This window comes from Clarias gariepinus, chromosome 13 (assembly GCF_024256425.1).
Source record: "Clarias gariepinus isolate MV-2021 ecotype Netherlands chromosome 13, CGAR_prim_01v2, whole genome shotgun sequence".
NCBI classification, from domain to species: Eukaryota; Metazoa; Chordata; class Actinopteri; order Siluriformes; family Clariidae; genus Clarias; species Clarias gariepinus.
The window spans coordinates 19,747,209-19,774,271 of record NC_071112.1 but is presented as its reverse complement, the minus strand read 5'-3'; the positions used below and the strand labels follow the sequence as shown (position 1 = coordinate 19,774,271).

Here is a 27,063-nt window from a genome sequence, read left to right as displayed (position 1 = left end):
CAGCAGCAGGGAGAGACTGCTGTGAGATCCTTCACCAGCTCACAAATACTGCATACCATTCTCACTTGCTTTGGAGCTGTCAGCAGTGCAGTCAGCACGTGCCTCCCCTGCAGACACCAGCACTTCTTTTTTCGACCCCTATTATCACCCCTGGTATATCTGAGTGATAAAATTACAGGCCAGGAAAAGTATTGTTATAGCCACGGGCCAAGACAAGTTATTTATAATTTACACAAACTGTGGAGAGAGTCAGTTGTTGTGGGGTTATTACTAGAAACTGTTTCAGCACAATCTGCTCTGGCTTTGCTTAGATTTTAAGCATTTTGATCCTTTTAAGCAAGAGAGGATGACATGATTTCATATTTTGAAAAGTAGTAATGTAGATATGTACTGTATTATGTACTTAACGTTAATAAAGTGTGCACAATTATTGCACATGTTGTACTCGGTGATTGACAGGACAATTGTTCCTGAACGTGTTAAGATGTCAAGCTAGTTGCCAGTGCCCAAGGCACTGTGTTGTAATCTATTAATCTGGCTTAAGTTCATGTGATTTAGTCTGGGTGAAGGCAGATGTACGAATATCTCTGTAAAAGGAGCTTGATCATTATTTGTTCGCAACTTAACAGAACCTTTTTTTTTAATTGTAATCATCAAATGAATCAAAAAAAAAAACTTTTATTTTGAATTACAAAATAAAATATAAATGCTTTTGCTTTAGATTTGTCTCAGGTAAGCAGCATGTGCTGAACTATAGGACCCTTTAGCTCCTGTGTGTTACATGCTTGTAATCACGTGGACCTGCTTTGGGTTTGTCCCAGATTAGGTTGTCTTTTTACATTCTAGGTTGTCTTGGTCTTACGTCTGTTATGTTAACTGTGCTGTTGTATTTTATGCATCAGTGCTTAGTACTTGTTCTAATTCGTGATCATACTTCCTTCGATCGTTTTAATCGTACATTCATTTTCTTGCATCTGCCTGCAATCTATGACAATTTATGTAATGTTTAAAATACATTAAGTGTGTTATTGTTTAACCCTTTTTTAAAATTCTTGCTCTTGTTGGTTAACACAGCGATCATATTTAAAATGTTCATGCATGTAGCTAATTTTTGTCAGTTACTAAAAAGGTCTGAAATAATCAGCTACATGATTTGAAATTGAAACAGTTGTTTATAATATTTGTTTAAAATTGAAGGTTTTACCGAATACTTTGATGATCCTGAATAAATTGATCGAAAGTCCTGTGAGTCCATATTTCGATTTTATGTTTGGCATTTGGTCAGCTTCTTAGCAATTGATTGGCCTTGAAGTCAATCATATTAGCCAAGTTACCAGGATTGAAGTCAACCAGTGTCCCAAAGAATTTTCGTCCAAAGGATTTTATGGCATTTTTTTATTGCAATGATATCAAATATTATCATTGACATGTTTGAAAATATCAGTATAATTAATAACATTTAAATATTTAAGGTTAAGAATTTTCTTTTCTATACCACTTATCCTGTGTACTGGGTGGCGGGTGGTGTACACCCTGGACAGGGTGCCAGGCCATTGTATGCACACACACACACACACACACACACACACACACACACACACACACACACTCTACGGGCAATTTGGGAAAGCTAATTAACTTAATCTGCATGTCTTTGGACTTTGGGAGGAAACCAAAGTAAACTCATCGAGCACAGGGAGAGCATGCAAACTCCATGCACACAGACCTGAGGCGGCAATTGAAATTTCAGATTCAACTTAACTTCAGATAAAAATATGAAAAATATATCTTGGACACAAAGCAAGAAATATAAGTTTTTTGCTTAATTGTACCCAAGTAAGTTTTAGTTTTTCCATCATGAATGAGGAATGAGTCTGTAATAACTTGTTTTCAAAAACATGTTCAGGTGATGATAAAGGTACAACAGGCTCTTACTTGCCACAATGAATTCATTCTAAGTTTCGTCTATTTTGACTGTCTTTGGCAGCTCTAACAGTAAATGTTTCTGTGTCTCTGCTTGCTATTTTATGATTGGTGATTTTTTTTTGTGTTATTTTTGGCCAGGACAAGGTTAGAGCTTCTTTTAGTAAATAGTAATATTTGCAGATGAAGCATGCAGGCTGTTGGTTGAGGATAGGGCACCTGGGCTGTCGCCTGCACAAGACAGTGCGTACTTAAGGGATAGTAAAGTGTAAATATCCATTGGTTATTTGAAGTCAGTATCCAAACCTAGACTGGAATCAAACATATGTCTCATTATCCAATTTGGTTAATGCGTTGTTTCCTTCCTCCCTTTTTGTTATGATGAGTTATGTGGCTCTGTGTTGAATGGGACAAAATGGGTTTATGGAAATCAAAGACAAATCACACCTATACAAACACGGGCAGCTGGACCCACACAGATCCTAAATGGGAATGGATTTGTTTACGAAGGCCTAGTGGAGACCTTGGGTGTGCTTTACATTTAGAGTCAAATCAGCATTCAAACCAGGCTCAGTCAAATGGGGTCTTGAGTGTGTGTGTTACAAATCTGAGCTTTATCTCACCACCTGATGATTTCTCCGACTAACCACTCCCGGGAAGCGAGTTTGCATGCATCTGAGAAGGGGCTTCCTTTTTGACTGTACACTCTCACCCTCACGAAAGTTCACTTTTGTCAGCGCAGCAGCCGTTCAGTTGCCAGAGTAAACATAAATGGGCAGAAAATTGATACAACACATCCCAGTGAAGAAGTGATTTGTTTGCCAGAGCGAGTAGTGGGCTTTCGAAATGGGTTGTGGTAAAGCTTGAGGTAATCGACCCCTCTTTGTTTGCAGAAACAGCAATATTTACACCCAGAAGCCATCAGACGAGAGCATCTCTTTTGATTGCTTCTGGCTCATGTTTTCACAATACAGTTGTGTGGTGGGTTTCACACTCGGAGGTCATGCTACACTGTCCTGTCTGTCCACAAAAATGTGTTCAGTATCAACATGTGAATGATTTGTTACTCTAAAAACCTTTTCTGTTCACTTAACTTTCTCTTTCAGTTTTACATTTTTAGCACAACCCACCTGATTTGGAGAGCTTTGGCAATATTAATGTACTTGAGTGTACTTTAAGGCTCATTTGGCTCCTCCTGAAACGTATACGATTAGTTCTGGCATTAGATTGCCATTTTCTATTTTACACGCAACATGTGCTTTGTTTGTTTTAACACAAAGAACAGCTATTCATAGGACATGTACTGAACAATATTTATTAGTGTGAAAATCATTACTTTTAAATGTGCATATATAATTTTGTGAAATATGCTGCAAGTCCAAAAAAAACCCTAAACAACCTATTTATTTGCTTCTTTATGTTTGATTGTTTAAAAGAAAAATCTAACCAGCGAGTTTGAGAATTTCTTTTTCATCTATATGTAGTTCAATGGAAGTAAGTCAAAGTCTTATACTCTGCTCAACTCTACTTTACTATGCTGCTCTAATTAGGCATTTGTAGCGCACCACTTATTTATGTTTTATAGTGAAATATTCCCTCCAAGTGTGTCTGCATTCAATAAAGCACTCATGTAGAGTCTCATTAGTATCTAAGAGCGAACAGTTAATAAACTCCACTATGATTTAAACCTACCTACTGTATCATTTTGTTTACTCTGTGGTTATAATGAATAATTACTGATTTAAATAAAATAAGAAACGCCAGGAGTTGCGAAACGTAGTAGCAGGTTTTTTAGGTCATGTCCAGGAATCTTCCTAAACGCAAACATTTTTGCTCTCCAATTGGTGTTGTTGCAGACAGAGAGAGAGGAGTTTCCCGTGCTCAGGCTTGTCCTGGCATTAAGATTAAGAAAACAGAGTCAGGTTTCAAACTGCAGAAATGTATATATGCGCTGTCTAAACAAGGACTGCCTATCAGTCTGCTTGAAAAGAGCGAAAGTGAGAATATTTAGATTACAGGAGCACATTGCCGTTTTTGTCAGTGGTGTTGATTACAAGCTGTTAACAGGAGATGAACAGAAGATAAATTCCTTATTATACATTTTTATATTAAATATGAATACAATTTGATTAGTCAAAAATGCATTGACTTTTCCACATGCTAAATGCTGTATTTTCTGAGATTTGTAATAATAATGGTTATTTTAAAAATGTATTCCTTGTTGTGTAACGTCACCAGCAGAATTTTTATTTCTTAGTTTTCCTAGATAGTAACTATGTTGACTCTTAATATCATTGCTGTACCCTTGAATACATATAAGGCCTGTTGCAGGTTTGTATCAACCCCAATATTTAGTCAGTCTTTTCATAAAGTATATCTTTGTAAATAAGGCTGAACTAAAACTGTAGCCATTGAACCTTCAGCCATTTCACCTGTTGCAATAATGAGATAAAAAAAAAAAATTATGTCCAATATTTCCACTTTGCGGAGCAGTTTTTGCTTGATGCAGCTTATAGACCAGTTAAACCTGTTTCTAGGCAGGAAACAATTGCTTTTGAAACAAACAGACAAGAACAGTTGAAGCTCTGTCAAGATAGTCAGCAGTATGTATCATTGATGATAGGGGTGGTTTTCCAAAGAAGTTTCACAGTGAAACTGACAAACATGCTTCTGTTGGCAACAGGTGGAATAATTTCCAAACTACTTTTCACTCTTTTGTTTCGCCTAAGTATTGTGTACTGACTGTTTACACTGTTTGTTGTAGTTGATGCAGCATTACTTTAATGTAATGTGATTTTACCCTTGCAGTGTTTGAGCTGAAATAGATTAATTGTGCATGAACGGTGCCGTCCTCCATTCATTCTGAAAACATCTGGCCAGCAGTGCACATTTCCGTGGAAGTCCCTACCATTTTGACGACTCGTGAATTATGTAAACATGTATTAGGATTGAATGGTTAACAGGTGTTCACAGATCTCTCAGCACTTTTTGTGAAATGTTTGGATAATTGTGCACATTTTCTTGATCAACTTCCTTCTTTATCCTGAATCCAATTAAGCAAAAACTTTGGATGAGTTCTTCCTACCTGTGTGTAAGTGTTAATGGATTTGTCCTCTGTTTACAGAGTGTATGGTTTTTACAAGGGAATCCTGCCACCCATTCTAGCCGAGACACCAAAGAGAGCAGTTAAGGTAACAGCTGTCTGCCAAAAAAAAAAAAAAAAAAAAGAACGGACTAATGATGTACACAATAAACGCACGACCATAGTCCCGGGTTTATCTTCCTCGCAGCAGTCAGTAGTCTTTCACCTGAAGCATGCAGGATCCAAAACAAGCTTTCTTTCTCTGTTTATCCTCACACTCTGTATATTTGCTCTGGACCTCCAATATTGACTTATATGCCAGTCGAGCATCACGAATCAGACTGCTGGAGGAGACTTAAATGTTTGCTCTAACTGGTTATAGTATTGCATATTATATTTAAAGATTATTGTATCTTCTACATTAACTGGCTAATTTAATTGGGACAGTACCCTTGTTCCTTTATAACAGCCAGTCTGTACAGTGCATTAAATTATATAGCTATATGTCTCCAGCTTCAGTTAATCTTGACGTCTAACATCAGAATATAGGAAAATGTGATCTCACTGACTTTGGCTATGGCTTTGGTATGATTGCTGGTATCAGATGCGTTGATTTGAGTATATTAGACTGCTAATTTCCGGAGATTTAAATGCACAACAGTCTCTAGAGGGATCTGTGTTTACAGCAGGAACAAGTTCACCAAAATAGGACAGTTTAGGATTGAAAAACATTCCCTGGTAGTTTACTCATTTTCAACTGACCAGTGTCTGTGAACCTGCAGCCCCAGTTTTCTGTTTGTGGCTGATGGGAATAAAGTGGTCATCTGCAGTCATAGCCCATCCGCCTTACGATTTAATATGTGCATTCTAAGATGCTTTTCTGTTCACTTTGGTTGTAAAGTGTATTTAATTTTTACATTTGGCCTACCTGTTGCTGTAACCAGTCATCTTGACCTCATTCATCAACAAGGCATTTCTGCCAGCAGAAGTGCTGATCACTGGATGATTTTTGTCTTTCGCACCAGGTTGTGTAAACTCTGGAGATGGTTGTGCATGAAAATTACATAGAAGAACAGTGCATGTTCTTTCTCTCTCTTTTTTTCATCCTTCCTTCCTCCTTTTCTTTCTTTCTTTCTTTCTTTCTTTCACAATGACCACTGCTAATAGCTTATATCTCATTAGTGTGTATGCTGCGTGGGCACGTGAGAGCATGTTGCTGTTATGATCTTCATGGTCTGTGTGTGAGCTGTGTTTACTCAGGGTGGTGGCATGACTTGCATCTCTCTCTCTCTCTCTCTCTCTCTCTCTCTCTCTCTTTCTGTTTGTGTGTGTGTCTGTGTGTTTGCACACATGCATGTAAGTTGCTATATATATATGCTGATGTCAGTCTGTGTCCTGTGCTGATACTGATTATTTGTCCTGTCTACACTACAGTTTTTCACCTTTGAGCAATACAAGAACCTGCTAAGTTATACTGCCTTATCTCAGGGTCTGGTAAGCAAATTAACACATATACTATATGCATAGACACACACTCACGCACACAAATGCACACACGCACACCAACGACCATATGCATACAGTGTTTGTCTTTGATACTTTAGAAATCTGTCCAGGGTGTGGTAAAGTTGTTTTTGAGAAACACATACAGTTAAAGGCAATCTACAATTACCGGTTAATATATTGCCTCAGTAAGTCCAGTGCTTAGAGTAATAAATGACTGCAAGCTCAGTATTGCCTCCAGCATTGCTAAGACTGCATGCAGAAAGGAAGATATGAATGTTAGCCAAATGAAGTGTGTGACAGATGATCCATTACTGTGACAGCCCAATAGATGAGCTCCCTCTGCATTGACACGCACATACCCCTCTCTATATCTCTGTACATTTTCCATTTATAATTTGTTTGTACAGCCCTAGTATAGGAAATATTTACCTGGCCCATCCATTACAGCCCTAAGCCCAGCTTTCTCCCATCCTCCCTGAACATGTCAAGCTGTGCCTTCCTAGGCAGCTGGAGGATCCGGTATACACTGTGAAATATATGACACAATGAGGATAGGTACGATCATTAGCATTGGCCTGAAATTATGAAGGAGTATGTTTGAGTAGCGTGGCAGAGCCCCCTCTTCCTGTTCAGCGCAGCTGAGAGGGCTCAGCTTGATGGATGAGGACGTATGCAGTAATAATACAAATAGCAAATGAAAGAGTGGATGGCTAGCTGTGTAAACATGGCTGAGGCTGTTTGAGATGATGGTCCAGCATGGTGTGATGGGGGGGGATAGAAACTGAGGGAGAGTAATGAGACACATACACAGCCCTGACATTTTCCCATTACACCAGTACAGACGCAGACACTTACACAAGTACACAAATATACATACGGATTCAGTATATACATATTCAGATTTGCTGCCGTTTGTGAAAACAGCGGCACATAATATGCATATACTTACGTTGACGTTAAGAATGATATACTTTCCATGGTTTCCTCTGTTACAATACATAAGATCTAGGGAATGTGAAGTTGGGACTGGTTAAACAAATAAACAAGCTATCTATTCATTTTAGGAATAAAGGTCCTTTGGGATATGAAAATCTGAGTTATTCAAGCCATTCACGTTAAGCTTTTATTTCTGCATCTGGACAAATTGATCTTTGTTCCTGTCAATTTGTCTGAACCAATTCATTCACTCCGTCTCTGTCCCCATTCTTTCCTGTGTGAATGAAAGATAGAAGCAGTTTCTTTTAGCTAGTAGGGTGAAGTCGAGCCCTCTGTCTAAACAAACACATTCTTAGCAAGCTTATTATCACTGTTGCATTGTTCACAATGGATCACAGTGTTGGTCTGACACTCATACCTAAAGCATTGACTGATCTTTCAATATATACTGTGCATTTGGATATGATGCAAAAGCTGTCTTTCATAGCTCTTTCAGTCTTTTGGCAACCTGCATCTTTTTTCTATCTGTGTCAGGCTCTCTCTCTAGCTGGGCTCGGCTCAGGTTTAACGGAAGCTGTGGTGGTTAATCCGTTCGAGGTAGTAAAAGTAAGCCTTCAGGCCAACAGGGATTCTTTCAACGTGGTAAGAGGCAACAGTGACAGTAGTGTTTTGAGATGATCTAATGTTATGGGGTAGATTTTAACTGTAAGCATCTTCTGTCCTCGTGTCCTGTTCTCTCTCCAGCAGCCATCCACATTCAGCCAGGCTCGAATGATTATTAACTCAGATGGCTTTGGACTGCGTGGACTAAATAAGGGCCTGACTTCCACTCTGGGACGGCATGGAGTCTTCAACATGATCTACTTTGGCTTCTACTTCAATGTTAAAAATGCCATTCCTGCCAGCCAGGTAAAAAAAAATCTAAAAATTTACCTTTGGGGTGGTGGGTGTAATTCTGAGATCAAGTTGTGGCTTTGTTTTTAATGACGCCTATAGAGCAAGAACTGTAATAATGGTGCAAACTAATGTTTACGTTGTAGATTTTTATACATTTTAAATCTGTCTAATAAGCTGTGTAGGTTTGTAAAGAGAGGAAGAGAGACGTGGAGGTAGAGGTGTAGAGGAAAAGAGCAGCTAAGATCAACCGTACTAATCCTTTCTATGTTTGTTCTCTGTCACATCCTCAACGGTTCACATTACATATCCGGCAGGGTTCTACTCCCAAACAAAAGTTAATTTTGTTAAATTGAAACGGAGCCATATGCTCCACATGTATATACTGGAGCATTAGATTAACTCCAATTAACTAATTGGAAGCAGGCAGTGGTATCAGTGGTATTGTTTCAGTATTGGAGAGGTTACACTATAAGAAAGTTGGGAAAAGTGCACTATACACTATGCACTATAAGAGCTTTTTATATCCTCCTGTAGCTCTGGACTCACAATACAATTGTCTAAAAAGCTGCCTGTCTGATGAACCCAATATTTACTACTCCAAAGAGCCGAGCAAAATTGTTGATGAAAGCTGAACTTTGAGGGCTTTGAGGTTCCAGCCTGAGTCATTCTATAGACATTAAGATTCGTGTAGCCAGATCGAGATTAATCAGTGATTCATCTCCTCTGGTGGTTTTTGGCCACAAGTGAGCATGGCCATCTGACTATGTGTTCTGAGTGCTATTTTTACAGTAATGCTGCAGTGAAAACTCCTGACCCAATTACGGTTTAATACTGAATTTGGCTGTAGGGGGCATCCCACAAGAACCATGGTCCTGTGTGATTAAAGTGAGAAATGTTAGAGGGACTGAATGGCATGCTGGGTGTATACCGTAGCAGTATGGTCCAGTGCTGGGGTGGTGCTTTTCAGAACAGTGCTCCACCCCGCAGCAGACTTTTAGATTAGCTGTTGATTCGGCTCGTCACTCAGGGTGTCCGCTGCTTTGAGAAAGGCCGGACACAGCAAGGCTGCTGTCATTTGTAAAAATATCCTGGCCAATTAGCTGTCAGAGCTGCGTGGGTCTGGCCTTTTTTTGGTACTGTAATACTCTGGTGCCGAGTCACAGCCCAATTACACAAATTGTCCCCATATGCCTGCCCAGTCTGCCTGCATGAACCCTGTTTATAAATCCTATCGCCAAAGCTTGCCCTGCGTCATGTGATGCGCCTCAGCCAATAGAAAAGCCACATTGTTCTAAGGAAACTCTAATCTGCCTCCTGCTACCATAAAATGATCTGAGCTTTCATGCCAGCTTTGCAGTCATATCCATGAACCACCACCACCACCACCACCATCATCCCCTTTCTTCTTTCTTTGTTACTTGCTGTCTCTTTACCACTCCTTCACTTCTTCAGTTTAGTTTCTGTAGCCATGAGGGATGCCCCTCAGTGGGACATTTTCCACTGCTCATTGACTCCACATTTGCTGGTCTGTATTTTTCAAAGAAGATAATTAAGTCAAATTCAGAAATATAAAATGACAACCACTGCATACTTTGGTGGGCAGCTGTTTTGTGTTCTATATGCCTGGTTTATGTTTTTGAAATTCAGCTCTGAAATCTCATTTTCTATACAAACATTGGAATCATGTTCAGCTTTCCAAAACAATATGTTACTAATCCTGAAATTGCTTCAGAATTCCCTGCCATGAATGTTCAGAACCGCTTACTGAAATGAAACTGATCTTTTGTGCTCTGGGTCATAAAATATCTTGCTCTTCTACTTTCAGATTCATTTAGATTCTTCCCAGTATCTCCTTTTTCATATATTTCTTTTTTTTCTCTGAAAGGATCCTCGCCTGGAGTTTATGAGAAAGTTTACTATAGGTTTGCTGTCAGGAACCATCTCATCTTGTGTGAACATCCCCTTTGACGTGGCTAAGAGCCGTATCCAGGGTCCACAGCCTGTCCCAGGGGAGATAAAGTACAGGAGCTGCTTCCAGACCATGACTCTGGTTTATCGTGAAGAAGGGTGAGATCTACTTAAAACAAAAAATTATTAGATATTCAGAATGGAAACCAATTTACAAATTAATTAATTATTATTATTTGTAAATAACATTTTGTATCATAGTGTGGTTTGGCATTTAATTTTAGTAAAATACATTTGACCTTAATTTATTTTGCATTTTAACTTCACCTCTGACTTGAAGTGAAGCACTAAAGAGCACCTTTTGTTTATACACCAAATATTAATGTATCAATACCCCTAGCTTCATCTGACCAACACTGATATTTTTCCTAGATATTTACTGTACTTTTTATTGTCATGAATTCTGATGCAATTTACATTGTTTAATTATTTAGATTTTTATAGCATACTAATATACAATATATATATACACATTGAAATACTGCTCAACTCTTTATACTTATTTTTGTATTAACACATTTGCAGTGATTTGTTTGTCTGAGGTCCTGTGTGTCACTGCTGTAGTAGATGCAGAGTCTCTTTTACTTGACAAGCTTGTGAGTGAATACATTGCTTCTATGAGCATTTAGGGACGTGATTTGCTTCTTTTTCTTTCTTTTTTTTTTCTTTCTTTTTTTTTTTCTTTTTTTTTTTACTTCTTTTACTCATGGAGACTGGCAGACTGCTTCTTATTAGATCAGTTGGGGCCTGGGTTAAGGTGGGGTTGGGTGTGTGTGTGTCATTTTCTATGTGTGTGAGACTGAGCCACTAAATGCAGCCGTTTGAGCTTTGGGGTGCTGAGAGGGTACCCCCTCTACCCTATTTTGCCCAAACCTCTAACACAACACACTCCTAGTTAATTAGTGGCCCCTATGGGAGACGTTGTTAAGCAAGTCCTAACGAGGCGCACGGCGCTCAACAGGTCAGTTTAATCAGACAGTGGGGCAGGGAGGAAGTGGCTTAAGCCTTATTAACGCCAACAGAGGCAGGGGACAGTGGCTGGGACACGGAGAGTGGTGACCCTGAGCGAAAGATCAGCTTGAACACATTAGAGGCAGACACACAATATGGCTAGATTTTAGGGATGTATATCTGCTTAAGCACCACAGTGCATCTGCATAATCCTTTTTTTCTAATACTACTGTTGTCTACTGTGACAACTCACAAATATATAAAATAGATATAATGCATGTTTTTTCTTAAATAAAATATTTGTGTGTAAATTTATATATATATATATATATATTATTTTATATATATATATATATATATATATATATATATATATATATATATATATAAAATGTGTGTAAATAAAAATATTTATTTATTTATTTATTTATTTATTTATATTGTGCAAACATAAATAAACATGACCATACAGCTATGAATAACTATCCCAGATGAGGTGGCTTGGAGCCCACTGTAGGGACACATCGAAACTATACAAACTCACATGTGTCTCATTCACAAACACCACTTGCACATTACAGTAACTCAGCTGTGATTTATTGCCACATCCCTTATACAATTCTGACATTGCTCCAAGCCATTTCCACATGTTTCACATGCCATTAAAGGATTTCCTGGACCGCCCGTGCACCAAATTTAAATATATATAGGACATATTGTGTGTGTGTGTGTGTGTGTGTATGTATGTATGTATGTATGTATGTATGTGTATATATATATATATATATATATATATATATATATATATATATATATATATATATACACACACACACACACACACACACACACACACATGTGTTCTTTGTTTTTGTTTAGTGATTTATTTTTTACATTCTACAACAATACTGGGGATTTCAAAACTATAAAATAACACATATGGGATTAGGTAATTACATAACAACAAGAAAAACAACAGTTAGTTGTTATTTTAGGACGCAGAGGTCAGCCTTTCTGTAATAGTTCTTGCAAGAACAGTATTGTCAAGTGCATTTACAAAATCCGTCAAGCACCATCATGAAACTGGCTCTCATAAAGGCCATCCCAGGAGGGCGAGACCAAAACCTACCTCTGCCGCAGACCAGAAGTTCATTTAGAGTTATCAGCCTGAAAAATGACCAATTAACAGCACCTCAGATTAGAGGCATTATGAAGTCTTTACAGAGCATAAGTAGCAGACACATCCCAATATCAACTGTTCAAAGGAGATTAATGCATTTTTTTGGACGCAGAAAGAAATAAAAATCAGGAACAATCATGGAGTTGAACCCCAAACTTTTGAACTGTAGTGTGTGTGTATGTATGTGTATATATATATATATATATATATATATATATATATATATATATTTCCTTATGTGTTGTTTGTTTTAAACACATTGTGTCTGAATTTTGTTTTCTAGATATCTTGCATTATATAAAGGACTCATTCCCAAGATCATGAGACTTGGACCAGGTATTCAAAAATGGCATATTTTTTTAGAATTAATTTTGCTGTAATGTCTTGTGTCATGTTGATTAATTCTCATGCCATGTGGTTTTCTGTGTGTAGGAGGTGCTGTCATGCTGCTAGTGTACGAGTATGTCACCGGCTGGCTGCAAACAAACTGGTGATAAGAGCTGTCATGCGGCAGCCAAATTTCACTTTGTCACAAGTACATGCATCAGTCAGCTGTCAAAACATGCCAGTGTCTTCTTTAAAAAAAAAAGTATAAAATTGATTAATAGTAATAATTGGTAAAAATTAGCCCTGAACTACAAAACGATGCATTACATCTCATTTTGCGCTAATGGATGTTGAGAGAAATATGCAAATATTGCGATGGTGTCAAGGAAATCTAATATGCACTGGTACTGTAACAACAGCAGAACTTTAAACACACGCAAGGGCAGTTTTTTTAATTCACAATACACAGGAAATAGAATCAGATACAGCTCACGTTAAAACAAGTTAAAGAATCTCATCACTTTTAATGAAAGCTCACATCCTTTTTGCAGGAACACCACCACAGAATCCTTTTTAGCTCCAAAAGACATACTAATGAGAGTGATGTTGAGCTCTGCAACACTTTATGATTAGTCAGAAGTTTGTATTAAGTCAATTCTTGTTAATATGTATCCAGATTTTGTGAAATTTGAATAAGGCAAAAAAAAAGTATGATTCTTTGTCATCTGTACCATTCAGACCATTCAAAGTAGCATTCAGTCAAATGTGTAGCAATTTAATTTTAAATTTATCTTAATGTGTGATAAACATGATAGCAATTATATGAACATTGAATTAAAAATATTTTATCAAATAATTGTTTTACAATACAGTTTACAATGTTTGTAACTTCATTAGTCAAAGTCGGACTTGAATAGTTGCTCTTGATTTTTTTTTTTGTTTAAAACTCTGCCGTAGATCAACTGCAAACTGTTTAAATTGGATGAACTGATTTTTTTTTTAAAGGCTGTGCTTAATCAACACAATAAAATAGTAGAAGTAATAGTGGAACAAGAGAACTGTGTAGAAATGCTAAAATGTGATATGTATGTTTTTGATTTCACAACGGACATCTTTGAGTTAGTCTTTAATGAAGATGTTTGTTGGAGAACTTTAAATAAAACCCTCAGATTTCTATTATGATGTATTTTATTGTCATACACTTGGTCAGCTCTTTAGTTTCTCTTTCATGTTTTTCTTTTATAATTAAAAAAAAATTTTTTATGGTGTCTTTTCGATCTCCTCTAAGAAACTTGAGGTGACTCAAGCTTTGTGGATGCCTGTCAGCCATCACAGCTGTTAGAGCTAAGAACAAATTGTCAGTCAGCTCCTCTAGCCTAAAGGCTGATGCAGCATAACTTAGCTCACGTTAAAATAACAAAGCCATGAAATGCACATATGTTGACAAATGAATGAACAAACTCTTTTGCACTGTACCACTTTGCTCTACACCCACTCACTGTGTGCATGTTATGTACACATAAAGGATTATAGGCTTATGGACACCCAAGCCCGAAAAGGACATTAATAGAAATATTTATGGTGTTTGAGCCACACCAATACTCGGTTGCTCCTTTTGGGCCCTTAAACAAGGCTCTTCACCCCAACTGCCCAAATGTATACCCAGCTCATGATATTCATTGGCGTTCCAAATCTCTGATAAATTGTGTGGATTGCAAAAGGAAAGAAACCCGATGTCACGGGTGCCTTTAAAGGGTGTAGGGACAATTCCAAGGGCCGCTGAGTTTCAATTGGCCCCAGTTAAAAAGGGTTGATTTTATCAAGATTGGGGCCCCAGTATGTTAGGTTTTCAAAAGTCCCCAGAATCGGTAGCGGCTCGTCTGTCTGGTATCAAACCTTGGCCAAATCTTACCCTTACTAAAAATCCTTTCCTTTCCCTTTCTCTGTCTTGTTCAGTCCTGTCCATTATACTCATTCTTCCAACCAGCTTTGTGTTTCTACATCTAAGATGGTCTTGCTTGAAAACACAAGAGCTGTAGCTCTTTGTTTCTGTAGCTGGCAGCATACAATACAATGGGCAGTATCTTGCAGTTTACATCTTTATGTCTCACTAACTGGCTGTAATTTGTTTTAGGTCTATAATGCAATAAGTCACAAGGCTCATTAGCTACGACTTCAGATTTTTTTGCTTATGGGCATGTGATATCAGGTCTAAGCAGTGAAGTTTAAAGTCATAGACACTCAGTGCTGCTATGTGATGGAATGCTATGCTGTAACGTCACTTTGTCTTGTCAGCTTGTCTCCTGCATTATGACCTACCACGTATATTGAAGTCTCTGTATTCCAGAACATTCCATTCGTCATTATAAGCCTCCATTCGATTCTCAAGAATTCCTGACACATGCATTACTTTAGTAATGTAAAGTAACTTTTATGTAAAGTAATATGCTATATATAACAACAGCAGAACTTGTATATAAAATATGGTTTGAAAAACCTAAATAAAAGAAAAAGTAAAAACAGGCATTTTGACCAAATTTCCTTGGCATCCTCTTTACTCCACCTCACACTTTAACTTGATTGCATTGTATATAGTTGCTGGGCTTTTTCCTAGCATTCTTAACCTGAACAGTGTGAAATGCAATCAGCACGAACAATGGGGCTGTGCTTTTCATAAGTGGATCTGGTCAGACCAGGAGGCACAAACTCACCTGTGTGTGTTTAGAACATGCTTTTCTAATACACCAGGGAAAACAGTCTGCTTATGGTCATTATTAAATCAAGCTAGCACGTTCACCATGTTCTCCAGTATTGTTTTAGACCCTGTTTAATGTTACCATACCCACACTTCTGTCTAAAGCCTGATTGCACACAGTCAGCTAAAGATAACCATGTGACATTTAACATTGCTTTCTATATGAATTAATTTTAAACAGATGGGTGTGTGGGTGTGTGTGTAGTTACATGTAATGGCATGGTAGGTACATGAAAGTTTAAGTGTTTCTTCTGTCATGTTCTCTCATGCATTTCCTGTGAGCTGTATGTAAAGGAAAAATATCATGTTTCACAATTTTTTCAAAATTAAGGCATGTCCTAAGTGAGTTAATGCTTGTTTCAGTTAGCCTTTTTTCTTCTACTTTTAATCTATTTTAGCTTAGCAAAACCAATGCAGAACACATGACTGTGTAGTTTTCTTCTCCAGTGTTGCCAATTAACATTCTGAACATAAATATTATTCAGCCTAGATCATATACAAATATACATATGATGCATAAACAAAGTAAATATGTGGTTAGTATGTAGAATTCATGGTTGCAATCGGTATGTTAAATCCATGCAGGTGTAGTGTCAACGTCCGTGTCCCTGAACCCTGCAGACACGTAAATGGCATTCAAAGTTCCTCGTTTGAATACAATGACGTCATCAGAATGTGTGTGGCGGCTGTAATGCACTGTACGTGTGGTGCTTTTTTGGTGGTTCATATACGGTCACTGCGATTCTGAAGCAACGGTCCGTGACCACGGTGCCAGGGTGTAAGTGTTTTCCAAGTCAAATCAGCAGCAGCAGCACTAGGTCAGCTGTTTACACTACAACATGTGCGGACTGTTGCAACATGTGGGTAAGTTGTAACTTCGCTGTTGGCTTTCTACATTTTAATTCAGGAAAACAGGCACATGGGACATGTATGAGGCACAGGCAAGCCTATAAAAAAATTGTTGATCTTAATACATCATAAGTAAAATGCTTTCAGCAGTTGTGCATGCCTTTTTAAAAGTATGTGTTTACGGCGTAATGTTAAGATGTCCTTTTAATCATACACTCGGATGTATTTTTATATATCCAAATAGATTCGTATGCAATATTATCTGTCTATAATATGATTAAACCCCCTTATTTGACGTATTTGTGGTTTTGTTTACAACATGAATATACATTCATGTGTGTGGGAGCTCTGGGGAATTTATGAAAAATATATATTGTTAAGTTTGTTTAAAGTTGATTTTAAAAAAAGATAATTTATTTTAAACTTTCAATGTTTATAGTGATGATCTGTGATTTTTTAAAACTTTGAACTTGGGAACTAGCTCAAGGAAGCTGCCAAAATCTGGAACAAATCAAGCAGAGCAACAATGACACTGAAACAACTGGCCCTTTAAAACAAACGTCAGTACACTTGTCCTGACATATAAAATCAGCTTACCAGCATCAGTCTAATGTGAATGTTTAGTGCTTTGTACCTTAATTAACTTATTGATGAACTGTTCATTGTAAATTTTAAAAGAAAATATCTAGCATGTTGATTCAGTTTATAATTTGATAGAATCACAAATATGGAGCTTGATATGCATACTTAGTATTTTCATAGTATACTGATGAATATTTAATAATAATAATAACAATAATAATAATAATAGAATATGTAGATGGCAAGGAACACTTGGACAAATAATCCATAAATTGAGATCTGTGATTTGTCTCATTTAATAAGATACATTCAATTTCATTGTGCAACGTTTGAAAGTGTGCAGCTTTACTGGTCATTAACGTAGCATTTATGAATGCTGGTGGTGTCAGAATGTGCATCACTCTCTTACACTGGCTCCGCTTGCATTAATGTGTAATAATTGCACAGCATTCAACGTACCTTACAGACTAATAAATAAATGTAATAACTTCTCCCAAGAGTTCTGGCATACATTAGAGGAGAAGTGAAATTGGTATCCTAAAAATGGTATTTTTATCAAATTGTGACAATAACAAAAGCAAAACATTTTAACTTTAGTTAGTTATAACACCCTGAAACACTTAAATGCAGACTGACCGGTTCTTTTACATAATGCTTATTCAGTATATATATTCACAGAAAGAACATCACTGAAGTTGAGTTAGCAATAAATCCTTTTGATGAGGAAGGTTCAATGTGCTCTGATCTGCAACGTGGACAATGAGGACACACTCCCCAGCCATCGACAGACAGAACTACCATTGACTCTTTTTCTCTCTCTCTCTCTCTCTCTCTCTCTTTCTAGCAAACATGGAGTTTATAGGGATTAGGCCAGCGAAGAGCTGGACTCCTCAGGCAAGTCATTCATAAATATATATCAGAGAGGTGACATAAGTCCATCCAGCATTGGCTTTTCTGGAAGTCCTTTCCCACATATGCTGTCCTTCTGCTTTAAATCAGATAGCAGAGGCAGTGACAGGGTGCATGGAGTCCCGGGAGGCTGCCATACTCTTAAAAGCCAACGGGGCAGTAATGTCACAGCTGCGGGGAGAGAGAGCACTGCCACTGGGTGGCTGCCATGTGGGGCCGGTCACATAGGCCGACGTGGTGCCGCTGTACCCCATGTAAGGCGACACTTGGGTGGGAGGATGGTAGGGATGGATGCTGGGAGCTGTGACATAGCTGTTCACTGTGGGCAATCCATTCGGCGTCTGTAAAGGACAGAGAGGCAGGGTGAAGCATAAGTGAGAATGACTGGACAATCAGCAAGAAATATTCTATCATATTCCCCATAAAAATGAGAAAGGATGTTAAAAATAATAGAGATAGAACATCAAAATAAAGATGGACACAGAATAATAAAAAGTAATAAGATTTTCTGTGGAAAACAAAGAATTTAGGACATAACTATTTGGGACATATACAAACAATGTTTGGCAAAAAAGTTTTTTCAAAACATCCAAAAGTATGAGGTATTTAGTTTAACTTCTCCACTGATTAAAAATATTTTATCCCCTGGATTTGCCCATGATTTACCCATAAGTTCTCCCCAATTGTTTTTCACTCTTTGAATACAAAATGCTCAAATAGAGGCAGTTGGGTGAGCAATGTTGATTTATTTAAGAATTTCAAAACATTTAACTCACGCCTGGATTGCTTGTTAAGCCTAAGTTAAAATTCACCTTTGCTGCATGTAAGGAAACCACACCAATTAAACAGAAACCAGAATGAAATAGAGTAGAGCTATTCTGATGCTTTTTTATGTTAGACTAGCTGTTCACTGATTTAGACTTACATTTCATGTCAAACATTTCCTCGTGTCTAGGGATTTTCTATGCCATACTGTAATCATGAAATTAATATGAGCCATACGTATTGGCTTACTACAAATGCCTACAGGCATTAGAACAAGCATATAGGCTTGCTATATAAGCCCACAAGCATATAAAAATTATGAGCAAAATTATCAATGGGTCTTAAATAACCTGGCTTGTCTTTTCTCAGGTAATAACCACAGCTACTAAAATTGTGGCTAAGGAAATAAAACATAAGGAGCCGATACACAAGTTCACAAGAACAAAAATGAACGAAAGAAACGTAAATACACTATGTTTGTTGGATTCTACTGGACGTCAGTAAAACTGCGTCTGACTTTATAAAGGTACAAATAATTGATGAAATTTGGCAAGGCAAATTCAATTATTATTTAATTATTATTGTTGTTGTTTTTGATGTTCTTGTTGTTTTCACCCTTTTTTTGCTCTGCATAACTTGGCACACGAGCATCACAATGACAGTAATATCTTTATTAGTTAAAATCATCTGAACGTTACGATGCTTTTTAGAAACTAAACGTTATATAAGTCAAGAGCAATGTGTAAAAAACAAATACATGCATTTACATATATTACCTGTAATGTTTCATTAATAGCACACTACTGTTTGGCTCGGAATCACTTTTCAGGAATTTTCTTTGGGATCAATAGTTATCTATCTATCTATCTATCTATAGAATTATTATAACATTATTATTATATCGTCATCATCGTTATTTGGACTTAAGTACAATTTGGCAATTAGCTTGCTTTCTTTCCTTAACAAATAGTTTTCTTTCTTGCTTTCTTGTCACACTCTGGAACCCTTGCCTTCTGCTCTGGTCTGTTAAATAATCCAAGTTCGTTAGTGGTATCTGGTCACTTATCGTCAAAGACATCCCCAAATACGGGATTAAACACGGTTTTAATGTTCCATAGCATAACTCTATAGACAGCAGAGAAGTAGTAGTCTTTGAAGTCGGTTATTCTGAAAAGTCATAATAGCCTGGCAGTCTAGGCAGCGCTCATGCACCGGTAATAAAGATTTATTCCGTCGTAATCCACGAGACATAAACCTCTAATCTCCTGTAATAATCGATTAATCAATTGCCTCGCGGCGCTCCAGTGCCTCTAGCCCATCATCAATTCCGCTTATTTTATCCAGCTATATTATTATTATTATTATTATTATTATTATTATTATATGCAAAGCCGCATATTGCCATACTATTAAAAAGCTGCCTTTAGAATATCAGGCTACGATCCCTGTGTTGAATTACTAATGGCAGCGTATTGTTTTTTCCATACAGCTAAATACGGACATGTTTGACAAAGAGGTAAAAGTGCGCAGCTGCGCACCTCAAACTATCCTCAAATACGCACGCTTCTCGCGGCACTGACAGTGCGCTGTTAGTCAGAGCGAAAAAAGGTTAACCACATGGACTTGGATACAATAAATGTCTAAATATTACTAAAGACTGCACAAATCTTCTAGGAAAGATTTGCTTTTATTACGACAAACTACTATAGGCACGAGCATAATAAATGATACACGTTCAAACAATAAAAAAGCCAAAATTTCGTGTTTTAAACTTTGTTTGAAACATGTGCCTTCTTTCTTTCTATCTCTCTCTCTCTCTCTCTCTCTGTTTGTGCATCCCAAAAGACGAAAGAACTGTTATAAACCGCTTTACATAAATAAATAATCAATCCCTTTCAGTTGGCATTAAAGTGCTTGGCCTTCAGGACTTTAATTAGTTATTTTATACTAAAATGTTAATGTATGACAGGATTTAAGCAATATTTAAAATCAGACAAATTAGAAACATTTAAGATAACATGTAAATATTACCAGCGTCACTGTTTGTTTAATCTATAGGCCTACTTTATTTTAAAATCAGTAATGACAAATAGCTTTTTCCATGGATAGACTCAAAGAGTCTTCACTGAAAGTGAAAAATATTTAAAAGTTATTAATAACATTTAAGAATAAATATTAAAGGTTCATTATAATTCAGCTAAAAGTTACGCCTGTTCTAATTTCGTCTACATTTGCTAATTTATCGTTCTATTTAGACATATATTAAACAGTCTAATAGAAGATAATACTGTTTTTTTTAATTAATGGATTTAGTAAGTAATTCAAAATAATGCATTAGTAAATAACTAACAGGGTTATTTAATATTTTGCGACTTATTATGGACTTTAATATGCGTTAAACAAAAGCAAACACGTCATACACAGTCAGAATCATAAACGGTATTAAAATACATTTAGGCCTTTTCGTACAAACAAAGCGAAAGGATTATGATTAAAGGTAATCAAACTATGGTCATTTTATTTTTACTGGCAGATATATTTTAAATTTGTTATGTGGATTGAGGAAATAATAATAATAATAATAATAATAATAATAATAATAATCATAATCATCATCATCATAATTATTATTATTGTTATTATTGTTGTTGTTGTTGTTGTTATAGTAAAAAAAAATAATTACATATGCTTCTAAAGCATAGTATTTGTGTCTGAGATGACAAAAGATGTCCAAAGATGAGTCTAGGTCATAGAGGTGACCAAACACGTACCAAACACACAGACACACACACACACACACACACACACATACAGACAGACACACACACTGCAAAAAAAAGTGCTGCTAAAAAAATTAACAACCGCAATTTTTATTATTTATTCTTTTAATTATAAATGTGAATGTATTAAGATGTTACTTTATTTCTTTTCTTTTTTTTTACCTGAGAGAATTTCGCGTCAGCTTCTAAGTGAGGCTTATCCACGCCATTGACTAGTGGAGAGCTCGCTGACGAGAAATTACTCTTGCTTATTGCGCTCCATTCTCCTAGTTTCGCGCTGGGAAAGGACGCACTGTCACTAACTGAGGGGGGCAAAACACAGACAAGGAAGATGGCAATGAGAGAAGGCACACGTGCACGGGTTCCAGCAGAACAGCTTCAGCTCCAGCCTACAGCCTTCCAGTCCCTCTGTCTCGGTCCTGTTCATCTGGGCGTTGGGCTTAGAGGAAAAGCCGTTGCTCTTATAGATGTAACGTTATGGTGCTTTACTTTTTCTGCGCTGAGCACAACACCGTTTTATAAAATATGTGTGTGTGTGTGTGTGTGTGTGTGTGTTGCGCTGGTCAAACCTCGCTTGCAGCACACTGGAAGTATGTCACTTCTTTAGTTTAATGACCAGGAACATTCACTGAGCGTCTTCCTGTGAGGCCAAATTAGATTTACTCTAACCGCTTTAGTTTTGTCCGTGATGGATATTATATTATACATGCTTTCTAAAGGTTGAAATTGGAAAAGGAAGGCCACCAGGACTGTAACACGAGAACGGAAGGGGGAGTATAGAAAGACTGGTTTTGTTGTTTCTCCCCACGCGCGATCAGTATATTCTTATTATTTTACGTCATTTAAGACAGAAAAATGTTTCATTAACACCCGGAGTGTTTATATAATTCCAGCTGCACACACAGAAATGAACGCTGTAGGTGTTAATTCAACGCCGTAGGTGTTAATTCAGAAGTGAGAATTCTGCAGTGTGTGTGTGTGTGTGTGTTTTGGCGGTGTAGGCCTAGGAGTCTGTATTCCAACTAAAAACTTGTACTACCATTAATTTTTCTATATCAAGATCACATGAAGGATTCGTTTTTACATTTATTAATAAACGGACTGAGTTGTGAAGCAGTTGTCTTAGTACTAAAATGTCTCCTTCCGCATAGTGTATAATATACTTTACTTCAGCTTTCAGAACCTGCCGCAAACATCTGCGAATCATTTAGAAACGCATAAATTGTTTATAAAGTCTGCCTTTGAGAACACATTCCTCGCTGGTATTTTTTGTTCGGTACGAATATCTGCGTCGCCTTTGAAAAGAGCTGTGCTGATTAGATTGATTAAATGTGAGCTACCTGGGCTAAGGCCTTTGGGAAGATAGACCTGCTTCTGTAATCACAAGGGAGCCGAGACAGTAGCTGTATTTTATATATCTCTTCTCTCTTAAGCTAAATAATCGATCAAAAAAAAAAAAAAAACTCGCAGGATTTAAAGCGATCTGATTTTCCCTCAAGTTTTACCGGAGAGGCCAGTTTTCATATTAATTATCATTACTAAGTTGAAGCACAGTGAGGTGACTGTAATGTGCTGTGACATATAAATATCAAGGATGAGCATAAAATCCTTCTCTGGTTATGTACAACCATACTGTACACTCAACTGTTATAGAAATAAGCAAAAACGTTGTGGCATTATTTAAAAAATATATATTTTTTAATGTATATAATTTCTAATAAATCATATATTTGTAGGTATGTGTCATTGAGTAATGTACTTTTAAAATGAATGTATTGTGTAATATTCTTTTAAAATCAGGGAAAGACTTTATGCTCATCTTTCAGTTTTACCTCTATACATATAAAAAATAAATAAATCTCAAACAGGCAGTGTAGTGTCACTTTTTTTAATTATGTAAATTTTAAACACCACATTTGATTTCTGCTTTTTTCACAGTCACTTGACTCGTCGCTTATCCGCTTATAATATTGTGCGGTAATTTGTTTTAAAGTAGCCATATGAATTAAAATAAAATAAACATTTCTTTACGCTTTCACGTAGAGAAATATCTAAAAAATTATCACAAGGCCATTTTTTTCTCTGTGAATTGCCTTTTCTCAATGTTTCCTCCTTTCTACGCTCTCTTAATGTGGTATTTTATTTAAACAAGTGTTATAGTGCTGTTAAGACACGGAAGGCTATAGTTTGTAAGTTTTATAATCTTCTGTCTTCTAACCAAATTACCGTATATACACACACACTCACACTCACACACTAACACACACACTCACACGCACATTAAGTTAACTGAGGCAATAAAAAGTAGTTTCCATTACCAAAAACTGAGAGAATGCTTACTTTGCTGCTCCGTTATTGATCGAATGCCAAGTATGTCTGTGACAGAGTGAGAAGAGGGCCATATTCTGTGCATAGCCATATGTCCCGGAAGAGCGGCCATGCCAGGGGGAGTTGGTACTTTAGTCCCTGTGGCTGCGATCGGAGTTGGGTAAGAGTATAAGTGGTTATAGGGCAGCGTGGGCTGCGGCTGAGGGTGAGAAGTTTGCTTGCTCGGCTCATACTGGCTTTGCTGCGACAGATTCCCGATCTTGTTGCGCAGGATCCGGCTAATCGAGCTGACAGAAGGTAGATTGAATTTGTCACACACGCCGTCGGCTAGCAGTCTGTCCCGAATCTCCCAGGCGAAAATGCCCGGGTCCCGTTGTTTGTAAGTCCTAATGTGCTTGACTACGGTAGGGGTGGTGACTCGCGGCTTGCTGCCGCCGATAGCGCCCGGCAGAATGGAGCCTGTCTCGTTATAGCGGGCTAGAATCTTGCTTACACAGCCATGAGAAACCCGCAGCTGCCTGCTGATATCACACGGCCTGATTCCCAGCTGTGCCAGCTCTACAATCCTGAGGCGGATGGCGTTGGGTAGCGGTCTTCCGTTTACAAACACACCGCCGAGCTGGTTCACCTCCCCAAACGCTGGTTCTGGTGAGAAAAGGAACCAAAAGTGTTATGTGTTTACGTGCTTACAGAATGCATTAAACGCTGGACATTATTAGACGTGCGATGCGAAAAACAAATGGTTAAACCTAAGGTGTCATCAAGCTTTAAACAGAGGCCTTGAACTTCCAATCTAACCACGACTTGTGTAAGGTAAAGAGCAGTCCCGTCTCCACCTTTGTTTTACATCACATCACAGCCGACAGCCTCGCAGGGTCTGATGCGGGAGTGTGTTTACTAACGCGTGTCCTTGACACATTTTGTAATGCATTCCAACACTTTACTGTTTATAATTGTCAAAGTGATATGCTTGCCCGAATCACACGCATTGCACATACGGTACTGGTACCGCCCTTGTAAGAACAGCGTGTAAATACCTCAATGGAAAAAACGCCATTTTAAGGGTAAAATGAATCACGTTAAATTATCACGCTATCCTAAGTCTGGATCGCATGACATTATTCTTAAGTTAATTGTTTACAAACGCTCTGTACTGAGGAGGAAAAAAAGACACACTCTTGTTCTTACCCATTGCGTGAACGCCTCCGATGATAAACAGAAACCCCAACAGTGATGTATTCGGAGCAGCTTCGGTTCCAGTTTATGTGTCTATAGGCCTGCAGCTGAAGCGGGGGAAATCGATCGGCTGACGCAGAAGCTATAGCGATTAGTTGCGAGGGAGGCAAATTCGCGTTGTGTTTCCTGATGGCAAGGAGGACAGGCTTACATTTCAATCCGCGGCTATGATGGGACGGCCTTCCGAACTTTTCTCCAAACCGAAGTCACGTCCTCCAATCACCACACGTCTTTACATTACACTGCTCAGCTATTGGCTTAAGACGTTTGACATGACAAGCCGGCGCAGTGCTGTAAGTTTCCTCTTTTCAATAAAAAAATAATGCAGTTTTTCGAATGTATTTATTGTAAGAGTTGTTATTCTTTTCTCATAATCAAGTTTAAATATGATGTAAATTACAGAGACCTACAAATATGAAATAAACTAGACATATATACACACAGGAACATACAAGTTGATGTAAAACAACAACAACAACAAATTAGACATTTATCTATAGGTCTTACGTTCATCAGATTCATAAAAGAATTGCACTAAAATTAATCGAAGTGTAACTTAATAAAGTAGCATTATAAAACCTCTGAAGACCAATTGCAATCTGTCAATATTCTATATGGTATAAATGTAATAAATACATATATGTATTTTCACCTTGGACATGTAAACATTAAATTTTTTGGACATGAAATAAACATGGAAATAAACATTTTTATTGTAATTTATACTTTTCTATTATGCTATTAAAATGTTAAATGATATTTCTGTAAACTAACAGTTTCGATACAAGGTTGTTCGTTGATATAGCGCAAATTCAGTGTTTTTGGTTGCTTGTTTGTTTGTTTGTTGTATTTTTTTTTCCTGTTTTGATCAGTGCCACTGTTTTTCTTTCGGACAGATCATGGAGCATTGAAAAGTTCTTTCTGGGGGCCTGGTGTCAGGTGTAGGAGGCTATTGTTCCCTTGAATTTCGGTCTATTTGAACAGTCTGACAGTCTTTGCATAGGGAGCCTAAGATGCTCAAGGGTCATTTGTATCACTGTTTCCTGTTTACCCAAGGGAACATTTTCACGGGCTTCTATCGCTGTTTGATTTGTCCTTTCCCGTCTGAGCATGCCTTTTTCTGCTCCACGGGTCACTTTACACTTTGTAGTGGGCACAGACAGGTACACCTTAACATTTTTAGATCCTCTTTAACATTTTTAACATTTATCTATTATTTTCAGTTATCTGTTTTACTGCTCTAAATGGGTGTAGTAATAATCATCACATGGTTGAAAATGTTTTTCTTTAAAAAACCTTTAATGGGAAACATATAATATGTTGTGTTTTCTTCTTGGCCAGCCAATATTCACATTTCATTTTGCAGTAGGAAGATTTGACCTGCCCCGTACGCTCTTTTCAAGATAACTCTCAGATAATTCAAGGATAACACATCTCAAAATTAAAATATACCTAAGAGACACAAGATAATAATTTAAACGATTTAGGCACCTAAAGAGCTTATGAAATATCTTACCTTTTAAACATTTGAGTTATTATAGAGATAAATCTGAATGCAGTTAAAGCATAATAAAATGTCAGCCACAAGCGCAGAGAAGTCAGCTGTTTCAAGGTGTTTTTATGTATTGTTTGTAAAAACAAAAAGCACAAATATCAATCATTTGTTTTCGCACATAATCTTTTATTACTATTACCATTACTATTATTATTATTATTATTATTATTATTATTATTACTATTATTGTATAATAATTAAATTGTGTGTGTGTATATATATATATATATATATATATATATATATATATATATATATATATATATATATATATTGTATTATTTATACACTATATATAGTGTTTCTTCGTGTGAATAAGTATATATTATTTGCGAAGGAGCCCGTAAACGAATTATTTAAATAACTTAATATAGCTTAGAACTTATCTACTTACAGGTAATACAGAACCACATCAGCAAACAAATTCAGCGTTCATGATACCAATAAATCATCAAATAGGTTACCATTTACCAGCAACTTCGGCCTCAGTTTATACTCACTGTAAGTGTGATCATCACTACTAACATCAGTGTG

At 37.1% G+C, this 27,063-nt stretch overlaps 2 protein-coding genes across 4 annotated transcripts in view; one reads left to right on the top strand and one right to left on the bottom strand.

Moving 5' to 3' along the window:
- slc25a21 (solute carrier family 25 member 21) overlaps nt 1-13,944 on the top strand; it is an 82,178-nt gene extending 68,234 nt beyond the window's left edge. For 2 of the 3 annotated variants that reach the window (XM_053509330.1, XM_053509332.1), the window contains 7 exons: nt 5,048-5,114; nt 6,440-6,499; nt 7,982-8,089; nt 8,192-8,356; nt 10,230-10,411; nt 12,727-12,779; nt 12,876-13,944. In XM_053509330.1, the coding sequence (XP_053365305.1) occupies nt 5,048-5,114; nt 6,440-6,499; nt 7,982-8,089; nt 8,192-8,356; nt 10,230-10,411; nt 12,727-12,779; nt 12,876-12,937 (697 nt within the window). In that variant the 3' untranslated portion in view covers nt 12,938-13,944. The remainder of the gene's footprint in view (nt 1-5,047; nt 5,115-6,439; nt 6,500-7,981; nt 8,090-8,191; nt 8,357-10,229; nt 10,412-12,726; nt 12,780-12,875) is intronic. The other variant, XM_053509331.1, reaches the window with a different exon arrangement.
- Nucleotides 13,945-17,219: 3,275 nt separating this feature from the next.
- Nucleotides 17,220-25,128, bottom strand: pax9 (paired box 9). The gene is made up of 4 exons (XM_053509336.1): nt 24,927-25,128; nt 23,751-24,383; nt 21,573-21,712; nt 17,220-18,206 (listed from the first exon to the last, which is right to left on the bottom strand). The coding sequence occupies exons 1-4, from the start codon at nt 24,928-24,930 to the stop codon at nt 17,952-17,954; spliced, it is 1,032 nt and encodes a 343-aa protein (XP_053365311.1). The 5' UTR covers nt 24,931-25,128; the 3' UTR covers nt 17,220-17,951.
- Nucleotides 25,129-27,063: the final 1,935 nt, after the last annotated feature.

Bases quoted from the DNA above. Each gene is read 5' to 3' on its own strand.
- pax9 (XM_053509336.1), bottom strand. The intron at 21,713-23,750 runs GTAAGCATTCTC...TGCCCCCCTCAG, and splicing joins ATCAATAACGGAGCAGCAAA to TTAGTGACAGTGCGTCCTTT. The intron at 18,207-21,572 runs GTAAAAAAAAAG...TGTCCTTTACAG, and splicing joins CTGACGCGAAATTCTCTCAG to ACGCCGAATGGATTGCCCAC.